Below are 27524 nucleotides of genomic sequence, written 5' to 3'. Positions count from 1 at the left end.
TGATATTCTCAGTAGGGAATACTCTTAAAATAGCATCAGCGGCCGGTTTATTACATTCTCACCAACTAGGGCAGTCAGCAAACTTTAAGTGCTTTTTAAAAGCATTGCAGACACATTAATAGTATCATATAACATCACATAATTTGATATAAAACAATTTTTCTGCCTTTGCAGGATTTCTGTTTAGAAAAACATTTGCATCATGACCTAATAAGACCTGCAATGTATCTTTGAAAACATTTCCTGAATCTTCTCTCTCTCTAAGCTGCTATACATTCAATCGAAAACGAATAAGCGTGTGCTTTAAACCTCCGGAAACCATAACGCTGCTCTTGGCTCTTCATCACCCAATCACTTGTTATTTTCAGTACTGTAGTAGCCCAGCAGTAGTGCAGGTCAGCTTCTGAGTTACTGAGCAGTTTCATCAGCAATCCTCTACAGATCCACAGGGCTAGCAGATAGAATGTGCTACAGTAAAGCAAGCTGTATAGCTCTTGGCTGAAATGTAAAATGAGCCACTCAGGAGGCTGAAAAACAGCATCAGTGTGTAAACAGGAAACAGTGGCATAGCTGAATGCACAGTTTAGGAAGAGGCATATAGGACAGTACTTCTGCAAAAATTAAATGGCAGTTAAATTACTATCTATCTATCCATCCATCCATCCATCCATCTAGAAAATTTACTAATATTCTGTAGATTTATTTCTTTGAAAAAAGGGGTTTCCTCTGTTTGTTTAAGCGTGACACTTGTGACTCAATCAGTGGTGTGATTTTTCATTTTTACACTTTCAGTGAGTGCCACTAGTCGCACAGAAATTACACAATTGAGCTTTAAAGTTGTAATTGGAAAGCTGACCAAAGGTAGTTTAATTTAGGAGACTCTAGCTTATAAAGCACAGCTGGCTTCAGATCAATTTTAGCAGTAGTGAAGCGCAGCGCTGATCATTTCCTGATGTGTAGTAGCGCAGTGCTTGCTGCTGGTTTATTGCAAGGTTGTTCTGCACCATCTGAGTTTCTGTCATACTTCTCTCTGTGCACACAAATGACAGCAGATGGGAGAAAGTCTTGTGTTGTTTGTGGATTTATCTCACAGTGCCACAGTATGGTGCATTGTGTGGTATTCTGTTGTATTGCATTAGCCAAATCCCGCTAATACTAAATTATGATGAGGCAGACATTTAGCATTAATGAACCATATGAATTCAAAAAGACTAGCAGATTTACACAAACTGAGTTTAATTGCCTGTTCTTAGAGTCATATTTGTGCTAATCACGGATCTGTGGATGTACTTTTTGTGTAGTGTCAGTGAATCAATGTTTAATGAATGGGACTAGATTTATATTAGATCTGTGAAATTAGCATTAGGCTAATCACCATGTTAAAGCCAGCTGTGCTCATCGGGGCCTTTTTATTTTAGTGAAACAGAGCTGCAGTTTAGAGTCTTGTTCTTCTCGCTGGTGCATGAATTTGCTTTGTTCTTCCTTCCTTCCTTTTTTTTTTTTTTTTTAACATAAATCCTGGGCTTCTGGGCTTGTTAAGGTTCAGTGTATCTTTGTGGGACTGAGAGAGGAGAGAGAGCAAGAACTACTGCTTCTGGGGCTCTTAGAGGTTGATCCAAAAATGAAAACTCACTGTCATGTTGTTCCAAACTCATACTCAACTTAATTTCTTCTGTGGAACACGAAATATACTTTCAAGAAGCTTCACATATGTATGTTTTTTTCTTAATTTATAATATGTAGTAATCAGTTCTTACAAAACTGCTTAATGTTCACTTCAACTGAACTGTGAATGAATCATGAATCATCAGTTCTGAATGATTGTTTTAGTATGTTTGATATACTTTATAGTATTTATTAATATTTTGAATTAGCTTATATATTAATTTTAATTTTAGTTTCAGTTTTAGTAATTATTTAATGATTCTGTTTAGCTTTCATTTATTTTTGTTTCAGTTTTAGTCATTTTAGTACTTCAGCCTAAACTGATTTTATTTTCATTTAAGTTTTTTAATAGTAAATGAAAAGTTAACAATAACAACACTGCTGAATGAATCAGATTTTTATCTCAATTATCTCTCTGAAAAGAAGTAGCTCAAAAGAAAGATTAATCCACTGATCCAGTTCTCGAGTCATTTTTCTCCCTATATACTATAAATTGCTTTGTATTTCCAACATGGTCCTTTCATGTTCCTAAGATAAAACATCAAATGGGTTCGGAACCACATGAGGATGAGAAACTTACAGGATTTTCAGTTTTGATAGAACTATTCCTTTAAGGCATGTCTTAATTGATTAATAAAACATACATACATTACATAACAAATTGTCCACATCTCCCTCTCTTTGGCTCAGTCACACTCATTCTTTTGAGTAAGACACATGCATGGCTGCAGTTCAGAAGAATCTGAGCAGCATAACATTTTAATACTGTCTAGGTTAAGACTTCTGGTGTGTGCTGACTAAGGAAACTGATGCTCTATGCATCAGGACTCCTTGGGGCCACACTATCACGTGACCACTGTCTCATAGGGCTTGTATCTACCGATAAACCTCGTCCATTCTTTGGCAGTGACCAGAGCGCTGCTGCAGTACGGTTCAGTCAGCAGTAATGGTCTCACTCAGGGGCTTTCCAAAGGTTTATGTGTTCCTGGTACACCGATATTATAGTTTCTCCATCTCATAGAGCTCGGCAGTACCTGTAATGACCCTCCGTAGCCTGTTTCGATCTATCTTTAAGCATCAACTGTTGTAGGGGACTGTTACAATCAGCACAGGGGAGACATTTGCCTTCAGTGAAGCAGACATTATCAGAAGAAACAGATCTATGTCTAATGGAATCACATCTCATAAAGTGGCATTATAGTCAGCAAGTGTCTGTGCATTCTCAGCATGTCAACAAACAACAGGAGCATCTTTTAATAACCCCGAAGCAAATATAAGCATGCATATGAGAAGATGGTTAATGTTATATTTCTTGTTGTCTTGTTCAGTTCATGCATAGCCTTATGTTTACATAAAGCTTCCAAAGGTTTAGTGTCTATACAGTTACTTGTGATCTCGTAATGTAATGATTTTTCATAAAGAGATAAGAATCCTTATGAAAAAGGGCACTTAATTGTAACTTAATTGTATTTTTTTTTTTTTTTTTTTTTACATTTTCATGTTAACACTTAAATACACTTTTAATAAGCGTTTTTTGTAATAATCTCAAATTAAAAGTTTAAATTAAAAGTACATTTTCAGTAATCTTTTAAATAATTTGTGTCATGGTTTAAAAAGAAGTACCCTTATTTTGATGTGTTGATTAACATACTAAAGCACATGTAAAGTACTTGATTATAATTTTAACAGTTGTGGGTTTTTTAGTATTGCATTTAATATATTGTAAGTTAATATATTTTAAAAGTGCTAAAGGGCAACTGTTTAATTACAAATATGTTTTAATACATGACATGCACATTTCAATATAAATTATATTAAATATATAATAATACATATATATATATATATATATATATATTTCATAAAATTGCAAAAAAATATATATATATATATATATATATTTCAGTATTTGGCAAGATACTTTAACCATATTTCAGAAATAGAAATAATTATGAAATTGCATATAAAGATGTACTTAAGTATACTTAAGTGTATTAGAAAGTTCAGCTAATTGCATTTAATATAAATGTAAATTAGAATACGTTTTCATTAAATTAACATGCAATTAAGTGTCTGGAAACATTACAGTACGTTCAGTTCACTTTTAAATGTATTATTTTAAAATATATTATTTCCATAGTGCATACTCTTTTTTTTTTTAAGTATGCTGAAGTATACTTCTTTTTCTCAGGGGCATTGATAAATAATAAAGACAGTAAGATAACATTTAGATTGGTAGGTTCACCATTATTTTAACAGCTATAATTTCAAGGAGACTTAAATCAGTTTATGACAGTTTATGATATTTTGTTAGACATTTTGAATGTGTTGCATATGACAAGACGTCTGAAACACTCCACTGGGAAAGTCATTTCCACTTACCAGTTGCAGTGTTGTGTTGGATGTCTTTTCTTCATGCTTCATTCGTCAATAAGCAGCAGTATTCACAAATAAAGGTGATGTGTTAGCTTGTTTATTCAGTGCAATACAAAGATGCATTCCTGCATTTGTGAAGTTATTGATCTGCCTTCTCTAATTACTGACAGTGGCTGAGATCATAGCTGTCCAGGTGATGTTTTACCTTTGCTCCTTTTGCATTTTCCATTAATCCATGTTCTTCTGATAACAGCAGTGCTGTCAAGAGATTAAAATGTTTAATCAAATTAATTACATGATATACCTGCATTCCATTACTTATTATAGAATTTAGTATGGGTTACAACACATGATTAATTTTTTTTAAACTTATTATATAATTGTACAAAAATAACAAGTTATCCGTACTCTCAATGCACATAGCAAAAGCTCATTTTTCTATTTGAAGGACAGTCGAACCCAAAGGGGAAAAATAATTTGTATCCTGATATATAACTACTCAAATGAGTCTTCTCTCTCATATGCACACCTCTGACGATCATCTGTTGTTTTCTCTCTAAAGACATTTTGGATTTGCAAATGTAAATCAAATCTTTTTGCCTCTGCTGCAGTCTTGGAAAAGAGAGACTAGATCACCCATAATGTCTTACAGCAAACAGGGACAGTGACTGATATGTATTATGCAATGGATCATTATGTGCAGCATTTTAAGTACAGGAGGAAGAATGTGTCAGGAGTTGAAGGTCCAGAGGGTTTATTGATCTCCCAGTCCATTCAATCAATATTGTACAAAAACAGTATAAATAGCTGCATTTGTTGTCAAATTGTGTCTAATTTAAGAACAGCATAATTGGCTCTTGGTGATTTGTCAGTCACCTTTACTGGTCCACAGTATACCAGCATGTATACCAGGATCAAACCTGACTCGCATTTGACAGGAGACTCATAATTCCCTGAGTTAGGTCAGATAATATTGTGAACTGTTAAGGGTGTAGGTGTCAAGAGATTTCCTTGTGTTTACTGCCTAATTGACTTGGAAAATGTTTGCACCAAAACTGAGGTAGAAAATGAATAAAAACCAGTGGCACTACTGGGAGACAGATGTGGACAATTTGAGTTATAGACACTGTTGTGGTGCATCTTCAGCTTTAGGGGACTGAGTCCCTCTCTGAGGTGCCATATTGATTGTAGTGATGCAGAGAGAGGAAGAGGTTACTTAATGCAGTAGGAGAAGGAGGGTTAGTTTTGGGAAGACAGACTGCATGTTGTAAATCCCTCTTTTGTTGTAAGCTCAGAGAGATCATTGACCTCACTATTCAAAGAGAGAGAGAGAGAGAGAGAGAGAGAGAGAGAGAGAGAGAGCACTCTGATAAATGCATAAATGCCCAGTGACTGAAATGATTCTATGTGACATTTTTTTCGGACTATATATATAATATATTTTTAAATCTTTTTTTTTTTTTCTTAAATCGGTAACTGACTAAAAGTTGTATTAGGTCAAGAAAGAACACACACACACACACACACACATATATATATATATATACATAAGTGGTGTGTGGTGATGTTCTGAAACAAGGAGGAAAAGTCCTCAAAGTAGGGGTGTAACGATTCACTCGAAACATGATTGAATCGTGAATCGCCAATTTCAGACAGTAATTTATCTGATAATCAGATGCATAAAAGTAGCGTTTGTTGCTTTAGCAAACAGACATCGTGCACTTTTTCTTTCAGGATCATCATTCGCAAATGGAGAGGAAATGTTAAATACTATAGCATTTTATTTCATGAAAATTATGTGAAATTAAGTGATCTTGGGCTCAAAGACGTGCCAGGCTTTATCTGCAGCTAAGCTGAATAAAAAGCAGAATGAACTGATGAAATGTTAAGACAAAAAACAATAAATAAAATTTATGAATGATGCAGTGCTAATTGACATATCATTTATTTCATTACAGAAACTATAAAGTATATTTTCTACCTTATACTGTGCAGAAAATTGAAATAATTGTTTATAGTATATAAAACAATCATAAAATTTCCATTAGAAAGAAAATTATAGATTACAAATGATTGATAATTGTCCAGCAGTGTACTTGATTTCTTATAGTAAGTTCAAATTAATAGATAATTAAAAAATTCCTTGTAAAAAAAAAATAATAATAATATTAAAAATAATAATTATAATAAAACATACATATTATTGTATTTGACATTTCTGTCACCTCTGAAATGATGGCTATGCCCCTGATGTGACAAAATGTTAGCCTATGCACAATACTTTTAAAGCTCTTTTTTTAAATCTTAGATTACATAAATGTTTACATATGCCATGTCATGCCATAGTATCATTAAACTAGCGTCTAACAATGGACAAAAGTGTTTTTTTTTCTCTAACCTATATGGTTCTGTAACCATAAAGGCTGCTGTGTAATTTAAGGGAAGCATTTAAATAATCCTGTGAATGCGCTTAAAGAATGCAGAATCAAATCGTTATAATCGAATTGAATCAAATTTAATTGTGAATCGAACTGAATCATTCTAAATTTGCAAAATAATCCAATAAAAAAACCAAAAACCTATAAACAAATAAAATAATCTAACCAACGACTAACAAAAGATTAAAAACACTACCTCAAAGTATTTTTTTTTTTCATTTTTTTTTTTTTATCAAATGTACATTCATGTCCCAGTCACATTTTCTTGGTTAAATTAACATTACATACACTATCAGGATCAGCTAATCAACTAAAAACACCTGAAAAGGTTTCCTGAGCCTTCAAAATGGTCTCTCAGTTTGGTTCACTAGGCTACACAATCATGGGGAAGACAATCCTGCTGATCTGACAGTTGTCCAGAAGACAATCACTGACACCCTTCACAAGGAGGGTAAGCCACAAACATTCATTGGCAAAGAAGCTGGCTGTTCACAGAGTGCTGTATCCAAGCATGATAACAGACAGTTGAGTGGAAGGAAAAAGTGTGGGAGAAAAAGATGCACAGCCTTATGAGGATTGTCAAGCAAAATTGATTCAAGAATTTGAGTGAACTTCACAAGGAATGGAGGTTGAGGCTGGGGTCAAGGCATCAAGAGCCACCACACACAGATGTGTCAAGTAATTTGGCTACAGTTGTCGTATTCCTCTTGTTAAGCCACTCCTGAACTACAGAGAACATTAGAGGCATCTTACCTGGGCTAAGGAGAAGAAGAACTGGACTGTTGCCCAGTGGTCCAAAGTCCTCTTTTCAGATGAGAGCAAGTTTTGTATTTCAATAGGAAACCAAGGTCCTAGAGTCTGGAGGATGGGTGGAGAAGCTCATAGCCCAAGTTGCTTGAAGTCCAGTATTAAGTTTCCACAGTCCGTGATGATTTGGGCTGCAATGTCATCTGCTGGTGTTGGTCCATTGTGTTTTTTGAAAACCAAAGTCACTGCACCCGTTTACCAAGACATTTTGGAGCACTTCATGCTTCCTTCTGCTGACCAGCTTTTTGAAGATACTGATTTCTTTTCCAGCAGGATTTGGCACATGGTGTTGGTGTGCTTGACTGGCCAGCAAACTCACCAGACCTGAACCTCACAGAGAATCTATGGGGTATTGTCAAGAGGAAAATGAGAAACAAGAGACCAAAAAATGCAGATGAGCTGAAGGCCACTGTCAAAGAAACCTGGGCTTCCATACCACCTCAGCAGTGCTACAAACTGATTACCTCCATGCCACGCCGAATTAAGGCAGTAGTTAAAGCAAAAGGAGCCCCTACCAAGTATTGAGTACATGTACAGTAAATGAACATACTTTCCAGAAGGCCAACAACTCACTAAAAATTTTTTTTTTAATTTTTTTTTTATTGGTCTTATGAAGTATTCTAATTTGTTGAGATTAGTTGAATTGGTGGGTTTTTGTTGAGATTTGTTGAATTGGTGGGTTTTTGTTAAATGTGAGCAAAAATCATCACAATTAAAAGAACCAAAGACTTAAACTACTTCAGTCTGTGTGCATTGAATTTATTTAATAAACGAGTTTCACAATTTGAGTTGAATTACAGAAATGAATGAACTTTTCCACGACATTCTAATTTATTGAGATGCACCTGTATTGTTTGTCATTTGGGTCACTTTGGAGTGTGACATTTCTTCAGGAGTCCTGGTTCATTTCTGACCCTGCTGTGGACATTATAAATCTTCAGCTTAAGTGACACCTTACAAATTGACTGTGAATGTGGCGCTCACTCATGAGCAAACCCCGGACATCTCCAGCAGAACACAGAAGTCACAGGCTGCATGCTGTATGACAGCTGTGAAGCAATATACTGTCAAACACACTCTGCTTTTCTGACTCTAATGTCATAATCAGGTGCCAAGAACTTGGTCTTGTGAAGATTCAGGTTAATGACCACAGTATGACTTTATCATATTGCAGTTGACATTGTTTGAATTACTTATTACATCTATTAGTAATATAATTTGCGGACAAAATATGTTTGTCCCGCTCTATAGCAGTATTCAAAGAGCAGATAGGAGATATGAAATGATATGGGAGAGAAGTACAACACGGGGAGAGAGAAATAGAGTGATGGACAGAAATGGTGTCTGCCTTCAGGCACTGTAGTAATTGCTGAACCTGACCGCGTGTGTTAAGGCATCTATCCCTGTTGGGCTGATGCTGGAACTGAGCCGACTTTATTCCTCCAAGCACAAGAGCATTACATTAACTTACAATTACTGACTCATCTGGGTCATTGCCTCATAAGGGGCTGAAAAATGACTGAATCGTATCAGAAAGACTGTTGGGTTATTTCACTAAACACTTGCATCATTTTATTGTGGTATTTCAGCACAAAAACATGCATTTTATTCACTAACTACCTGTAGTCCAGCTTAATTAGGGGGAAGTGTCAGCCATGAGGGAATTTTTCATGCATGCTGATATGTATATACTGTATATATATATAGTAAATCAATATTGGTCAAACCAATGAAAGATTTCAGCACTGTAGGTTTTATTATCGTAATGTTTTTGCTGGTAATTATGCTAGCATACACAGATATTCTTTCCCCGATATTTTGAAGTATAATTGACGGCTTACAATCTTTCACTAACCCAACACTTGTTAGTATAATAAACGAAAGGAACAACATGTAGAGTATTGGAGCGCCATCCTCCACTCCTTGATTGTGGCAGATTTATAAATGAACCTGTTATTCAGTTTTTCTCTTTTCGTTACCTGATTTCGTTACCTCTTTTCGTTACCAAAATTCCTTTACTGAGCCAATGTATTCTGCACCTATAAAGTAAATAAAGTATATAAAATTTATATATTTTTGCAGAAATATTGAACTAAAAGTGACAAGCCTGTATGATGACTTAACTGTGACCATGTTGTCTTGGTTTGCTTTGTCCTTTGGGAAATAAAATTCTTTTGATTCTAGTTATATATATATATATATATATACATATATATATGTGTGTGTGTCTTGGTCAAATCTCTGTTAACCTCTGCCTTCTAGACGGACCTTCTGTTCCTCTTATACTGATCAGTACTGCAGAGGTGTAAGGAATGACTCCTATCTCCTCTTGAATAAATCATGTTCAGGGAGATCTCCGGATGATGACTCATCAATCTGAAAGAAAGCTAATATAATCCTCATTAGCAATGAGTCACGTTATTTCGACATCTTTACCCATCACAAGATATCTGCAGTCTTACGTCTGTACATGTAGGCAGAGGTGTGCAGCACTTTTCAATCAGTCAGTCAGGGTTTTGCTACCATGTTCACTGTAATGTCAAACAGTTTCCCAGTGATGCTTTATGAACAGAAGTGGAAGAGAGAGAAATTATAAAAAAATACCTCATCACATGCATCTTTTCTTTATAGAGAGCATGTTTTAATATCATTTTTGAAGAATGTTTTGAACATCTTCATTAAGTGGGAGAGTTTGATCTGAGAGTGCTCTTATGTTCTCCCCTCTGTATTTCAGCTTTTAATTTCTATCTACAGTATATCTGGTGGGGTTTTACAGATACGTTTAGTTACAGTGTAGTTTGATTGGTATGTATTGAGGCAGTAACAACTGTTTATATTTGATTTTGCTGATGGCACAGACAGTGATCAAAGAAGCTCACTCAGCTGCACTGGTAATGTCAGAAAGGCTCCTTTCATAGTTCTTCTTTTCATTTGGCCTTATTTATAAAGTGTGTATCATGCTAGGCACAGCTTAAATGTAATGTTTGACTTTCTGTACTTTTAAGACTCCAAAACAGCAGTATTGAATAATATTAAATCAATCAATTCTTTTTTCTTTCTTTTTTTTTCTGTGATATGTATAGATTTATAGAGATGTTTCAGGGAGTAAAATTTTCTGCAGTTGCGGAAGAGATAGATACTATAGATAAATAAACGGGTTGGTTGGTAAGTAGATAGATAGACAGACACAGTTATGTTTAATTGGATTCGATTTTCTGTTTGCACTTTTTCCCTGGCTGAGTTTGTTGCCATAGTGACCTAGTTAAGTTAAAGGGCTCATATTATGCGATTTCAAGTTTTCCTTTCTCTTTGGAGTGTTACAAGCTCTTGGTGCATAAAGAAGATCTGTAAAGTTGCAAAGACTAAAGTCTCAAACCCAAAGAAATATTCTTTATAAAAGTTAAGAGTCAACCACACCCCCCTAAAATGGCTTGTTCTAACACGCCCCTACATGTCTACATCACGATGTGGGAAGATTTGCATAACACCACCCAAATGTTTACGCAAAGAAAGAAGGCGTAACCTTTGATTCTCCCTGTTGCCACAGGCGCCATGTTGTGGAGACACTGTTTCTTTGTGAAAGCGAAAATACTTTGTTTGGCCTTCCAAAAGAGGGGACAACTAGAAATCAGTGGTTAAGTTGTATTTACAACACTGTTCCAGAACAGTTCAACCCAAATATTTAGTGTGCAGCACATTTTATGGAGGACTGTTTCCTGATCCTGGGAGAGAAGACTACAGTGCCGGCTGTTCTGACTCACAGTCTCTAAGTGCGTTTACATATGTAAAGGATTTGCCACCGATGATTCACACGCGAGTTTTGAGCTGTGTAGAGCAGCCGTTCTCAATTGTCAATTCCAGTCATCGCACCCTCCTGCTCTGCACATTTTGTATGTTTCTCTTATGGTTTCAGAAGTTTGTTCTATTCGAATGTAAGTGCCCTGCGAAGTGGACATCACAGGATATTCTGCCAGGATTCCAGCTTGAAGCGAACGTATATGTTCCATTCAAAGTGCATTGAAGTAAGCGAGACGTGAATTTAAATTGTATTTATTTACAGAGGTATATGAGGTCACATTTGTCCGTGGGAGAAGACGTTGCGCAGCGCAAATCTGTGAATAAATGTTCCGAAGTGAGGTAAACTTTAACAGATTTCCCCTGCTCAGGGAGTAGAGAACAATGAACACTGTGTAGGGACCATGTCAATGGGAAAACAGTTCATGCACAGAGCTCACTTCTAACGAGCTGCTTATCTGAATCAGATGTGTTAACAAGGAGAGACATGCAAAATATTTAGAGCCCACGACCACTAGAACTGAAAACCACAACTCTATAGTGTAAACAATCACTTTTTTTTCGTTTCCCCTTCTCCGATCACAAATGCAGACATGCAGACCTCCTATCAGTCCCTCAGTGCCTCCTCTCAGTGGTGGGTCAACACCTTGGGCCTGCTGGGAGCCATCTGGATGTGGGAAGCCTGTGGCTCCGCCTTCTGCCTCTGCATACTCCACTCCTCCTCGACCTGTTGCCAGGCTCCTGCACCTGCACTCCTTCCTCCCTCGATGCCGGCAGTGACCAGTGGGCATTCAACCTCACTGGACTCCTTCAGTATGTCAGCTCTACCTGGGTTGGGAATCGCTACGCAGCAGACTTGTGGGCCAGTCGTTGCTCTCCGGCCCTCCACCCCTTCGGCTTCCTCCAGCTTCTCCTTCCCTCCCTCAGTCTCCGCCTCCGGCCTTGGTAGCTCCAGCTCAACTAAATGGATCCCTTCCACTATCTCAGGGAGTCGTCGCAGCTGCCTAGATCATCGGAGTTCCCACATTGCATCAGCTCTACGGATAAGCGGTGGGCTCTTCCCTACACGTCATCATCGCCTCCAGTCGTCAACTTGGTGGCATCTGTGTTTACATCCCCATGGCTTCTCCCTCCTGCGCCGCCGCCGTGGCCTGGATCAATGATCATCTTCCTTTGCTCAAGGCCTCCCTTTGGACTTCACCACCATCAGCACCACCTTGGACTTTTTTGTTTGACTGGATGTCCTCTCTCCCCCAGAACTTCCTTCATTTTTTGTCCTCCTGTGCAAGGTTGCGCCTTCCAGAAGGGGGCGTTATGTCACAGTTATGTTCAGTTAGATTCACACTTTTTCCCTGCCTGAGTTTGTTGCCATAGTGACCTAGTTAACTAATCATTCCATTCAGATGTGCACCTCATTATCGCTTGTATTTAGTTCCCTTTGTTTCAGTTAGAGTTTATCTGGCCTCATCTATACTACGACTGTGTGACTGTCTGAGTAAGCTAATTCTGTGTTCCTGATTAAAATTAAAAACTCTTGATCCTTCCTCTTTGTCATCGTGCATGTATCTCAACAAAATTTGACACAATAATAAAATAAAATATATATATATATATATATAAAAAAAAAAAAAAAAAAAAATGTATAGGTAGATACTGTAGATAGACACGTAGGTAGGTAGATACCATAGATAGGTAGACAGAAAGACAGACAGGTAGGTAGGCAGATACTGTAGATAGATAAACAGACAGATAGGTAATGAGGCAGATAGACAGGCAGGTATTAGGTAGGTACACAACTATCCCCTGCAAACAATATGTGTTGTTGTTGTTGTTTTTCTAAAAGAATGTGGGTGAATTTAGCAGATGTGTGCTTTGCTTTAGGGAGTGATGTGTCAGCAAACAGTGAAAACATATTCACTAGTGCTTAAAACAATATGAATATGGCCTTTAGCTTTATATATCTGAACATATAGTATACTGGATGTTTTCCCCTTACAAGTCAACATAAATGTATACCACCTGTAGCTGGGTGTATAGCATGTCAACCATCGTCTCTGCTCTATGTTTCTGAACGAACACTTCTCATAGGCAGTAGCACTGAGGGATAAAGCTCAGACATACCGGAAGAGGATTTTCCTCTTAATTGTTCTCCTTTGGTCAATATTACATGCTCATTTCTGCCTGAAGTGCAGCACATGGCCGTATTACCATTGTGCCCTTGAGCAAAGTGCTTAACCCCAGTTTGCCCCAGGGGGACTGTGCCTGCTTTTGTTTTGATCCATTACTCCAGAACAAAAAGCTGTTGAAGAACAACATGTTAAATTTGACCTTTAATCTAAGTCCGTTAAGGTTAACCTAACATCATTAAATTAGTGTAAATCATTATTCCTGTTAGAGAGTGAAAAGGTTTTCTCCTTAGCTCAACTGTTTATTGAAGATGTTGCATTGAAGGAATATTTTACACAAAAATTAAAATTTTCTGAAAATTTTCTGATCGTCGGGCCAGATTTGGAGTTTTTTCTCTTCATCTGAAGAGATTTGGAGAAATCACCTGCTCACCAATGGATCTTCTGCAGTGAATGGGTGCCGTCAGAATGAGAGTTCAAACAACTGATCAAACACCAAGGTTTTCACTTCATGAGACATTAATTGATGAACTGGAGTCACGTGGATTACTTGTGGATTGTTGTTATGCTTTTATCAGCTGTTTAATCTCTCACTCTGACAGCACCCATACACTACAGAGGATACATTGGTGAACAAGTGATGTAATGCTAAATTTCTTCAGATCTCTTCAGATGAAGAAACTAATTTTCATTTTTGGGCAAAATATTCCTTTAATACTCAGAATGATGATGAAACTTTGCCAGAAGCACACTATACAAACTTACTATTTGCAAAAGTCAGAGGTGCTGTGGATTTTAAGAAAATAGAATTGTTAAATCAATTTATCTAATGATGATAAAGTTTATTCTCCATAAAGAAGTTACAGTAAGTTCTTGTGCAGATCTGAATTTGATGCTAGTATGGTGTGGAAACACCTGGCTATCAGCATCTGCTCACTGGGGTACAGTTCTACCTGATCAAGCTGTGATAGAAGTGAGGTTCCCACAGTCTTCATATACACTTCAAAGAAGCACAGATATACTCTGAAACAGACTATGCTGATGAAGGATATCACATCTTGCTCCTGTTCAGTTTTAAGATGCAGATTTTCTGAATGAAAATCTGTATTATAGGCTATTTGTGTGTGTGTATAGATTCTTTTTTAGATATTTTTTATCATCTGTTTTGGAATATAATACATAATGTATTATAATAGACTGAATAATACGCAAACATCATTATATATACATCAAATTATATATTGAATAATTATGTATATTATTGTATTTAATGTGTTTATATTTTTTATATTTATATACAGTACACACAGACATGTGTGTGTATGTGTTTGTTAATAACAGCAGATAAAATATTTCTATATTTTTTGAAATATTTAAAATAAAAAAATATATATTTAAATATTTTCTATGCTGTTTTGGAATATAATATATAATGGAATATAATATATAATGTATCTGCTGAATTGTACAATATAGCACAAAATTACAATTTATAATATATAAAATTTATTAATATACATTATCTGTTGCGTTGGAAGTTGGCCTTTTTTTGTTCTCAGAATATAAGTGTGTGTGTTTGTGTTTGTGTGTGTGTATATATATATATATATATATATATATAGATATATATATATATATTACTATATATATATATATATATATATATATATATATATATATATATATATATATATATATATATATATATATATATATATATATTAGTATTCAAGTGGTGTACACTTAATCCATAACATTTCACATGCAAAATAGACACAAAAAGTCACATTATTGCTGGTAAATAGAGTTTGAAATCCAGTGGAAAACAAAATATATAAAACACTAGAGTTTACATTTTATTTTTAGTAATAAATAATATATTGATTTATATATCCTAATAGGATGGCCTCATTACCAACAGAACATTGCAGTCTCTCAATGCATCACAAACACTGCGCAGATAATGTTTTCCTGTGTGTGAAAGTTTTGGCCAGAGGAGGAATTGAATAGCAAGCTTGACTACACAGTACATTTGAGTTCCTCCGCATACATCTCGGAGCTCACAGGCCCTCTTCTCCTACGTAACAAAATCAAGCCACTGTGGAGCTCTGGGACTCAGCCCTGCATCATTTGTACTTACATGTATTAACTCATCGCCTTCCTAATCTTGTTAATATGGTCCTACATTGCTGCGCTTATTATTTTGTGATGTTCAACACAATTACGTGTGCCGGGCTTGGGTGGACTCTGTGGGGTTGCATCTCACGACTTTGTGCCACGGGGCAGCACAGCTCACTGGAGCAGCACATGAGTCAGCCCTGTAAATATTTAATAAGAGCTTGGATATTGAGCAGTGGAGCTATTACAAAGGATTCGCTTTATATTGCTGTCATCGCTCTTAATATCACTGTCACATCCTAGTGATTGTCACCTCTTCAATGCAGCAATGAATCATTCATTTGATGCTCTGATTAAAGGTGCTCTAAGGGATTGCTGTGAGACTGAAGTTTTTGCAAAGCTGAGTGTATAAAAGATACAGGTTTGAATGAATCAAAACCGTTGCTATTAACACCTGCCTGAACAGACTGCTACTCTGACACAGATGCCTTTGGGAATCGCTGTGCCTAGTGTAGCTCCTTTAATGTGCTCGTCATTGAATAGGACAGTGATCGTGATTCAACACTTAAAAAAAAAGAAGAAAGAAATCGTGTTCTTACTCCTGTATTTTTGACTGCTGGGCATCTAAAGATCCATAAAGGAAAATAGTTGTACTCACCCTCAGGACATCCAAGATGTAGATGAGTTTGAGATGAGAAATTTAGTATTGCATAACTTGATCACCAGTTGATCCTCTGCAGTGAATGTGTGCCATCAGATTATTTTGTTTAAGAATGTTTAGATATTTTTATTGGAAAACCTTAGTGAAATAAGAATTATTATTTTTTTGCCCCTAATGTTATAACTTTGTTGGCACTTTTGTATATTTTGTCCTTCCTTTTGAAGAAACCTTTTATTAAACCTACATGACCCCTGTCATTTATTTGATGTTCCACCAGAAATCTGAGATACGTTTAAATAAAATATTTTTGATTGGTCATTAGTGGCATTAAAATGTAAAATATATTTGTATAATGACCACTAAACTTGATTTTTTATTTTAATTTAAGGTACTTTATTTAACAAAGTTATCATTTTTTATATTCAGTTCAATTCAAGTTTATTTGTATAGCGCTTTTCACAATGCAAAACGTTGAAAAGCAGCTTTACAGAAAATTTAAGTTTCTACATTATATTTAGTAATAGCTTTTCAGTGGTGACTATCTCAAGTTGATGTCCATATGGCATGTTTAATGGCATGTAATCAAACATCAGTGAACACTATTAACAGCAATGATTATATGTTGCTATCAAACTTATAGGATGCCAATCCTGTGGCAGAAACAGAGAAGGAAATAGAGAAAATAGAGATTTTTATATGAACGTTTGTCATTTTCGTTTGTATAAAAAAAACTCACAAAACCCTGCAGTTCCATCATGAACCTCTAGGGGCTGTGCGCCTTTGTTTGGGAAACCCTTTGTTACATTTTGATGATTCTCATAAACTGTATTTTCTTATCTGGGCTGCTTCAGGCCTGGGACCACATTTTTATAGGTGGACCTTCTACACTAGTTCAAAACCCATCTTACTGAATACAGTAAAATGGCACAAGGCAAGCTTCCTCCACAGCGCATGAATCATTTTACTGTAATTGCGAAGGGCAAGGGTGACTATTTCCTCCTCCTGTATGCAGCGCATGAGAGATCCAGTCCAATCGAAATTCCTCTCCAGTATGGTTCCACTCTTTCTTATTTCATTAGCCATCATCAAATGTGCATCTGCAAGGCCTTTGTTATTCCCATTACCGCCCCATAAAAAGGCATCAAATTGGCTATTACCCTGACCTAATGAGAAAATGTCTGCTTCAGTGGAGGAGAGAAGGCATTTATGAAAATTATGGTGCCAGAAATGACGATGAGAAATGATATCTGGCTAACATGCAACCATTCTTTTGCCTCCATCAATCAACATTCATCCAACACCCATAGGGATATAATATTCCCTTCTCATGAGGGGACCACCCACTATCATGTCTCCAGTAGATTTGATTAGGCCATGAATGTGAAGTAATGCAGAACTGATGGGGCTTGATGCTCATGGAGATCAAGTAAGACTACAGAGGCAGTGCTAGAAGCTGAAGAGATCAAGTCATATCATAATTTCACATGAATCCTCTCCACTCCAAATCACACCATCCTTGCCTATGGGAGAATGGACACTTTTCCACAGCTGTTTTTGGTTCCCTTCAACTTTTGCTGTATGGAAAAAACAAAATCAGTTTGGATATTCTGTTAAATATCATCGAAAAAACAGGTTATTATAGTTTTGCGTTTTGTAATTTTGTTTTTATTTCCATTTATTTTCAATTTGTCTGTTCAATTTATTTGTCTAGTTAGTTTTTATTTTAGTTTAAGTGTTTTAGTTCTGTAAAACAGTCTAGTGTAATTACTATCTACATTGCAAAAAGTGGTATTTTCATGTTTATTGTATGCCGGTCAAAATGTTTCATATTTTGAAATATACATTGTACACCACTGTTAAAAATTTTGGGGTAAATAGGATTTTGTTTTTTAATTATTATTATTTTTTTTTAAGTCTCTCATGCTCATCATGGCTGCATGTAAGTAATCAAAAATACAAAAATAAATACGGTAAAAACAACTGTAAAATCAAATTTATTCCTGGGATGTAAAGCTGAATTTACAACAGTCATTACTCCATGATTTGGTGCTTCAAAGCATTTCTTATCATTCCTGAATACTTTTTCAGGATTTGTTGTGTATATAATGTTCAAAAGAACAATCTGTAAAATATATATTTGTGTGTGTGTACATATATATATATAAAGGGGTTAAACTGGGATTTGTTATTTAGGGGGCTCTATGGTATTAAGCTTATATATATATATATATATAAGTACACACACAAAAGTCTTAAATGTAAACATATATGTGTATGTATTTATATAAACATATAAATATACACAGTACACACACAATATATGCAAGAAAAATACAACACACACACACACACACACACACACACACACATATATATATACATATATATATATATATATATCTATATATATATATATATAAATGTGTGTGTGTGAGTGTGTGTGTGTGTGTGGTGTGGGTGTGTTGTTTTTTCTTGCATATATATACATATATATATATATATTATATATATATATATATATATATATATATATATATATATATACACATATATATATATAAATATATATTATATATATATTACTATATATATATATATATATATATATATATATATACACACATATACATATATATATATATATATACACATATATACATACATATATATATATACACTCCTGAACAAAATCTTAAGACCCAGGGGATGCATTGGAGTTTTACACATTTCGCACACTACATAACCGGGTTGTAAGTGCTGCTTCAAAATGCCAAAAGAAGAAGAAACAGAAGAAACAGGAGCAAGAGACAAAAAAAACAGAGAGTAGGCAATTTATTGAAAACTGGCATTTAAACTCAAACAGGCTGTTCATCAGCTGATCAAAAGTTAAAGACCATAGCCCAAAAATAAACGCACAACAGAACTAAAAAGTGTCAAAAAAGAATTCAGTAGTGAGTAGCCCCACCGTTCTTGTTGATCACTTCAAACACTCGTTTCGGCATGCTTGATGCGACTGTTTCCAGGAGGCTGGTGGGAACGTTGCTCCATGTGGTGAAGATGGCTTTCACGAAGGGCATCCACGGTCTGGAACTGACGTCCGTTTTTGTAAACTTCCCTTGCCATCCATCCCCAAATGTTCTCAATGGGATTTAAGATCAGGGGAACACGCAGGATGGTCCAAAAGAGCAACGTTATTCTCTCCCGTGGAAGAAGTCCTTCGTCAGGCGGGCGTTTGTGAATTGCAGCGTTGTCCTGTTGAAAGACCCAGTCATTTACCGCACAGACGGGGGCCCTCGGTCAAGAGGGATGCCCCGCTGCAACAAATCCACATAGCCAGTCGCCGTTTGACGCCCCTGCACAACCTGAAGCTCCATTTTCCCATTGAAGGAAAAAGCACCCCAGATCATGATGGAGCCTCCTCCACTGTGCCGCGTAGAAAACATCTCAGGTGGGATCTCCTTGTCATGCCAGCAACGTTGGAAATCCATCAGGACCGTCCAGGTTAAATTTTTTTCTCGTCAGAGAATAAAACTTTCTTCCACATTTCAATGTCCCATGTTTGGTGCTCCCTTGCAAATTCCAAACGGGCAAGTTTGTGTCGTGGGAGGAGACGTGGCCTTTGAAGACGTTTTTTTTCCGTTCTTGAAGCCCTTCTCTAGCAGATGACGTATTATGGTTATTGGGCTGCAGTCAGCATCAGTAAGGGCCTTAATTTGGGTCGAGGATCGACCTGTATGTTTCACGGACCTATAACAACCCGTCGGATCCTGCGGCTCAGTGCAGGTGAAATCTTTTGGGTCTACCACTTGACTTTTTTGTCCCATAACTCTCAGGATTTTTTAAGAAATGTAAAATGACTGTCTTACTGCGTCCAACCTCGGCAGCGATGACGCGTTGCGAGACGGCCTTGCTTGTGCAGCTCAACAATCCTGCCACGTTCAAAGACAGAAAGCCCTTTTGCCTTTGCCATCAGGAGATCTTGACAGTATGACTGCTTGAAGAACAATGACATGAAAGCCATATTTTTGTGCAGATTTGACCTTTTTATGGCTATGGTCTTTAAATTTTGATCAGCTGATTTGAACAGCCTGTTTGAGTTTAAAATGCAGTTTTCAATAAATTGCCTACTCTCTATTTTTTTGTCTCTTGCTCCTGTTTCTTCATTTTGGCATTTTGAAGCAGCACTTACAACCCGGTTATGATCCACTAGTGCGAAAATGTGTAAAACTTGCAATGCATCCCCTGGTCTTAAGATTTTGTTCAGGAGTGTATATTATCTACACATATACATATATGTTATATATATATATATATAGATATATATATAATATATATAATGTGTCGTGTGTGTGTGTGTGTGTGTGTGTGTGTGTGTGTGTTTTTTTTTTTTTTGCAAATATGATTTATTCTGAAGCAATATTCTCATCAGTTTTCTATCAGCTGTGACAAATAAATCTGTGTGTTTTTTATATTTTACCCTCCTCCCCCCCCACATAACAAATCCCAATTTAAACTCCTGGCTATATCCACTATTCGCCAATTACTCTAAATGTAATAAAATCAGAATAATACTTGCATTTTGGTGTTTACATAGCCCTGGAGTCTATGTGTGGGGCTGAGCCCCTGACAGCCCCGGCCCAATTTAAACGGTTACTTCCATTCCTCGTAATGATGCTTGCAAACTCACGCCGTGCTGCGAATCAGTTTTAAAACTAAAAGATGGAAAACAGACTTTTTCTCATGCTGAGAGTAAGCAGATGTATGTGTGTGCGAAAATATCATATATGGTGTTAAAAAAAATGACGGTATTAAAAGAGCTCCTATTCTCTGTTTTTATTTAAGCTCAGTTAGATGAGGCATGTTCAGAACATTCTCTTACCTTTTACTGTTGCTGTCAGGAACTATTTTTAGCAGACACGGCCTCTTGTATATATATATATATATACCGGTATATATGTATGTATGTATGTATGTATGTGTGTGTGTGTAAGTGTGTAAGCAATAAAATAACTATATATATATATATATATATATATATATATATATATATATATATATATATATTATTTGTAAAATTATATGTTTTTGTGTCACTTTTGACCAATTTAATGGATTCTTGCAAGATTAAAGTATTAATTTCTTTAAAAACTTACTGATCCCAAGCTATTGAGTGAGTATCAAAAAAAGGTGTGTGTGTGTGGGGGGGGGGGGGTTACCATATGTTTACGTTTCATATGGTCATCATTTCTTTTTTTCTCTCTCTCACTCACTCACTCTTTCTCTTTTTTTCTTTTGTTTCCCCTATTTTCTATTTCCGCATTGTTTGTGTAATGCAGGGAGATTCTCTATTCTGTTAGCTCAGTGCTTGCATGACCTTTATACTAATGGTGAACTCAGTCACTGAAAAACTAACCTCATCAATTACCTGTAAACTCTGACTAATCCCTGCTTAATTACTCACTAAACACATATGTCTCGTGTACATTATGTACAGTTGTACTTGTAATTGTGTTGCAATTACCTCTTTGAAACTGCTTTATGTAAATGACAGACACTGTCTTTGGCCTGTTGATAATCATTCAGGTGTGTGTAATCATGTGGGTTGGCACGTATTTGTCTTATGCGCATACATTTCTAGACTACTAGACAAGTTAAAAATATGTCTCTGTTGATGACTCTTTATTGCACTCGTTCATATTGATTACACTAGTAAAAACAGGCAGACGGCTGACACGTGAATCAATCATTGGCCCAGAATTCATCGGCGTCACTGGTTTCTTGGCTAGAAATGAATTGCTGCATCAGAGTGCAGACGCTATTATCATCACTCAGCCTGCGTTCACTCACATGGGCAGTTAATTAATGCTTTGGTTTGCATAGACCATTAATGTTGATCAAGTTCCTGCTGGTCTTTGGCATGCGTGTCAAAAGAGGCTGAATGTGAGGATGATTGGTGGACACAGACCCTGCTCTGTTCTGAATGACTGGGCTCTTGTCAATCACGGATGTGTTTTAAAGTGCATTACCCTCACCTCTTGGTTTCCACTGGAATCTTACCCCTCTGCCGATGCTGTTCATCCTTTCTGTCTAAGCCATTTTCCTGCCCTCCCTCTCAGAACATACTGGTAACAAAGTAACAATAGATTTCAGAAACTATTTTGGTCTGTGTTACCATGGAAACGCTTGGGTGTAAGTTGGGATAGGATTAGGGGAATTTTGCCAGTGTTTGCTGGCAAATGTATATACTGTATTAGCAGACTAAAAAGCTGTCTGTTGCTTAGAATAGAATTTCTGGGAATACTTGAAACATTCTTTGACATTTGGCAGATTTTATTAGTTTGATTAAACTGTGTTTCTGTATTTGAATAGACACTTTATTTTTAATGAAATATTGCGTCAGCTTTAAAGTATATATGTACATAGAAAAGGATTTCACAAAATATTTACCTGTTATTATTATTATTATTATTGAAATGAATAAGTGAGTCTTTTACAGTAACAAAAAAATTAGTTAATGAATATAATTAATATTACTACTACAACTAATACTATTTTTACTAATGTTGTTGTTGTTAGTAGTAGTAGTCGTAGTAGTAATAACAACAACAACAATAAAATTATGAATATAATAATGTTGTTTTTTATTAATGTCAATATAATATTAAAAACAATACAATTATTATTATTATTATTATTATATTATTATAATAATAATAATAATAATATTTTATTACATTGCATGTGTGGTTTAATATGGTTAAAAAATGTATTTTATATTTTAGTTTTTTTATTTGATTTTAATATTTTATTACATTGCATGTGTGGTTTAATATGGTTTAAAATTGTATCCTAAATGTTGAAAAAAGGTGAAATTTTGAAAAGGGAAGAATTATTGATAATACATGATTTCCAAAAATGGTTTTATCCAAAAAACATCTGAATACATAGAGTTAGTGAATAAGATGAGAGTTTTCAGTCAGAATTATGTTTCTAACAATGCTGCAGATTTCACTCTGCTTATAGAAAAAGTGATAGAAGGTATATTAGTGGGGTGTAATGCATGAGAAAGTCCAAATTGCTGTTCTCTGTGTCACACACTACCATTGAAGCTCATATGAAGCTTCCTCAGCCAGCGAATCAAAACCCCCATTTCTCTTCAGATATTTCTGTTCACTCTCACTTCAGTCTAGCCTTTGATTTTTTATATTCAGCAACTTTCTAAAGTGGCCCTCTCTGATTTGCAGCTCTTCTGTACGCCACCATCTTTGGAAACGTGACCACCATCTTTCAGCAGATGTACACGAACACTAACCGCTACCATGAGATGCTGAACAATGTGAGAGACTTTCTGAAGCTCTATCAGGTGCCTAAAGGACTGAGCGAGAGAGTTATGGATTACATTGTGTCTACATGGGCCATGACCAAAGGCATAGACACAGAGAAGGTGGGTAAACCTATTCCTCTTTCTGATGTACTCAGCACTTACCTTGTGCAGAGATCTGAATGTATTTACTTTTTTATACTTTTTCATTTTTGTTACTTTTTGTAAAACCATTATTTCACTATTTACTTTTTATAGAACCATTATTTGTGAACATTTGCAATTTAACTGCCTGCACTATTTCTGTAATATTTATGCATGGTTATTCTCTTCAGACATGGACAGTCATGCCTGCTTTCACCAGTGTTTGTTGTTTGTGAAAGACACATTCTGAAAATACAAACGCTTTTTATTTTTATAGTTAGGCAAGTCTAAAGATGTGGTTTTGATCATAGAAGGCATTGTTTAATTCATTTCTTTAATCTTTATAGTGGTAACATGAGTAATTACAGCTCATAAGCAGTTCCCTCTTCTCTCTTTCTGATTTTAATTATGAACCCCAAATCAAGACATTTGGATGTAAGCAGTGCCATCCGAAATGCTAAAGACTAAAGAGAAATCATTTGGTTGATCTTTTTTTCTGATGGATGCTATCATTCTGTCAGAAATGCCAAACTTAAAATAAGTGAGGTGGAGAATAAGAGGGTCATCTTTTTTATGTAAGTGTCTCTACATCAAGACCTCTTTTGTAGTTCATTCTAAAAGAAGAATGGGGAATTGCATTATATCCCAGGAGACATCAACCCTTAGGGAATTGAGAAGATCTATTCAACCTCTGGCTCAAATTTAGACCTATAAAGGATTCTCATATATGATTTTCATGCAGCGTGTGGTGAGAAATCCCTTCCATTTATAGATGTTGGTCACTGGGCATAACTGGTAAATTTAAACATTTCCAAAGATGTGGGGACAGCACAGATGGACACACGCACAACAAAAAAATGTGCCTGTCGAAGTGTCTTTTCATTTAGAAGTTGAGCAGAACATGTTCCAGAAGTCTAGATAATTATTATATTCATCTGCATTATTGATCATGATCTGACCAATAGATTAAATTGGAATATGGAAGAACAGGCCAGACCAGAAAGATCCTGTACAGGTAACGGAGATACAAAGTATATTGGGTTTCTGGAGTTGTAATTGCATTTTGGTAAAGTGAAGCAAAGTGTATTAGATCTTTTCCATGCACTTAACACCCTGCTTGCATAAAATGCATGTAAAAAGCATCCAGCTCATGCCAATTATTTTTATGGGCACTTGATGTAATATTAATGTAATATTGCTGAAAACTAATTTATTTAGCTGTCATGATGCCAAAGAGACCTCATTCCTGCCCTTTACATCAATATGGAGGCTAAATGTGACAGTTAAGCTCATTAATGAGTGACTGTATTTGGGTCCCTATTGGAATCAATACTCAGTAAAGAAAAGAAAAACTCTATGATTGACAGACTGAATCAGTTGTAATCATCTTTTGTTATTATACATACATGTTAATTGTTAAGCAGTTGTGTCAAAGACAGCTTATTTTAGTATGTTAATAACATTACAGTACAAAAATTATTGATCTTTTTTTTTGTAATAACCTCACATTCTTCAGCTCAGTGTTAATTTAGCTCTTAGTGCTTAGACAGCACAAGTGAAATATTCAGAAACTGACATTCCCAAATATCACCAGCAACTGAACATCTTTCTTCTTGACTACTTTTTTCTCACAAGCCTAATGAAGTGCAGTAAGGCAAAATAAACTTTGTATTGCCAATGCAATTCTGTGCTGTATCATTTTAATAATTGACGTACCCCACGATATTACATGACTCTCTGCAATACTTGATTCTGATTGGTTAATCGAGATGTAAAATATCACATATCACTCATTTTAAGCTTAAATAAATATTTAATGTCTGTCTGTTTGTACATGTATTTATTTATTTTATTTATTCACTGTATGATTTTTTTTATAAACAATTTATTTTATACAGATTATTATTATTATTATTTTTTTACATTTCATTATATAATATATATTATATATACATTTTTATTTTAATTTATATAACCAGCTGTGTAATTTAGACTTACATAATGACATATATCCTATGTATGTCGCAAAAATGTTTCTAATATGTAATTGCAGTTCCAAAATAGAACAAATGAACTCAGGTATTAAGACAAAAAGAGTTTCACTGAACTATGTACTGTTAAAAGAATGTGTCATTAAGACATGACTTTCCTTGCTTCTTGCTAGGTTCTGTCAATCTGTCCTAAGGACATGCGTGCAGACATCTGTGTGCACCTCAACCACCAGGTGTTCAACGAGCACCCTGCCTTCCGGCTGGCCAGTGACGGCTGTCTGCGCTCTTTGGCGGTGGAGTTCCAGACCACACACTGCGCTCCAGGAGATCTCATCTTCCACGCAGGAGAAAGCGTGGACACTCTTTGCTTCGTGGTTTCTGGATCGCTGGAGGTCATTCAGGATGATGAGGTTATTGCCATTTTAGGTGAGCTTAATCAGTCTTTCCACACTAGAAAAACAAAAGTCAAGCGAGACCTCAGGGGCTAGTTGTCACATAGAGAAGTCATGGCAAGGGCTATATCTCAAGTTACTATAAGATTTAATGATGTAAAACCAAATGCACAAATGTATGTTGGTTTGAAAGACCTACTTGAAACGGCAAAGTAAAATTGGGTAAACAAGTGAACACAGTAAAACCACACTAGCATACATTAAAACTCAATAAATTAGACTCTACTAGATCTACTAGAAAGATGATTTTAACAGGAAGTTTGAACTATATTCACACACATTCTGTATGTTGCCATTGTTATTATTATTTATTTATTTATTTTTATGTTTTTTCCATGAAAATGCCAGGACTCTCTGGAAAATTAGATCTTGTATCTCAGTCTTTCTTGGCTAAAAATTCCTGTTGATCAAAACAATAGTTTGATATTATTTTACCTTTTAGATTTTATTGTCTTTTCTTGTTTCTTTCACTTTTTCACTTAATAAGCACTGTTATTTTAGTATTATCAATTCACCAATATAGTATTTAATGATATTTTGAATTAGCTTGTTACTTTAATATTTAAAATGTTCATTCTAATTTTAGTTTAAGAGTTTAGTAAATTTCTTAATGTGCATTTTTAATCTTTCTTTATTTTTTTGGTATTTTTTATATTTCTCTTTAGCTTTAATTAATTAATTAATTAAATGTGTTTTTTTTTTTTTAGTAATTTCAGTACTTAGACTAATTCATTTAGTTGGCTAGAAAACTTTTTATTTTTTTTTATTTTTTTTTTTAAGTTTCTAAGTCTCTAAGGTTCATGTATTGACACCGAGCAAAATTTTTAATGTGACAGTTTCATTCTTACATGTACTATAATAAAATATATTATTAGGCCAAAGATTTTTTCACGATAAATAAATACATACATATGCACTAAACATCCACAGTTTAGTGATGGAATTTTCATTAGGCACGTCAGAGGTTTTGGGTTCTATTCTGCCTTCATATAATTTTACTTATTAAAATCAAAGATGTTAATCAGTAATCATATATCAAGAGCAGGGAAACTATTGTGTTAATTTTGTGAATAGATAGATAGTTTCCTCAACATTTAAGCAATAGTTTCAAGCGCTGTTGTGTGAAGACGAGGCAAAAAGTTCCTTCACTATTAACATTGCAAATAAAAAATAAAATAAAAAAAACAGCATGATTTCAAAAACAACAGATTCCAGCACCAGATCGCATCTTATTTAACAGAAACGAATGTCAGCTGGATATGTTTCATCTGCATTAGGTACGTCTGTACCATGAGATCATTGCAGAAAAGTCACGACATCAACTTCCACCCTGGCAAAAAGTGGTGGGGACATGTCCCATCCGTCCCACCTGTAAATTATGCCTATGAACTTACCCCATATATTGTGACAACATGCCCCGCTGTGATCACAAGAAATCAACTGTGTGTTCAAAAAAACTGCATCTTTTTTTCTAAGCCAATAATGTTGGACATGTTCAGTAGCTTTTAATAGCTTTTGAACATTTAGTTTAAAGCATTGGCATATGTGCCTGCATTCTAAAATACACTGGGTTAAAAACAACCCAATTTGGGTTGTTATTAATCCAAGGGCTGGGTAAATATAGGACAGA

At 35.4% G+C, this 27524-nt stretch overlaps 1 protein-coding gene across 1 annotated transcript in view; it reads left to right on the top strand.

Annotated features, from left to right (window-relative positions):
* The window catches only part of LOC109112900 (potassium voltage-gated channel subfamily H member 5-like), an 87575-nt gene that overhangs the window by 37501 nt on the left and 22550 nt on the right, over window positions 1-27524 (top strand). Inside the window, exons 9-10 of the mRNA XM_042777608.1 lie at window positions 23231-23430; window positions 25616-25868. Of these exons, the coding sequence (XP_042633542.1) occupies window positions 23231-23430; window positions 25616-25868 (453 nt within the window). The remainder of the gene's footprint in view (window positions 1-23230; window positions 23431-25615; window positions 25869-27524) is intronic.

The sequence above is a fragment of the Cyprinus carpio genome, chromosome A20, assembly GCF_018340385.1.
Source record: "Cyprinus carpio isolate SPL01 chromosome A20, ASM1834038v1, whole genome shotgun sequence".
NCBI lineage: Eukaryota > Metazoa > Chordata > Actinopteri > Cypriniformes > Cyprinidae > Cyprinus > Cyprinus carpio.
The sequence above is the reverse complement of the archived record's forward strand: the minus strand, read 5'-3'. Positions and strand labels throughout refer to the sequence as shown.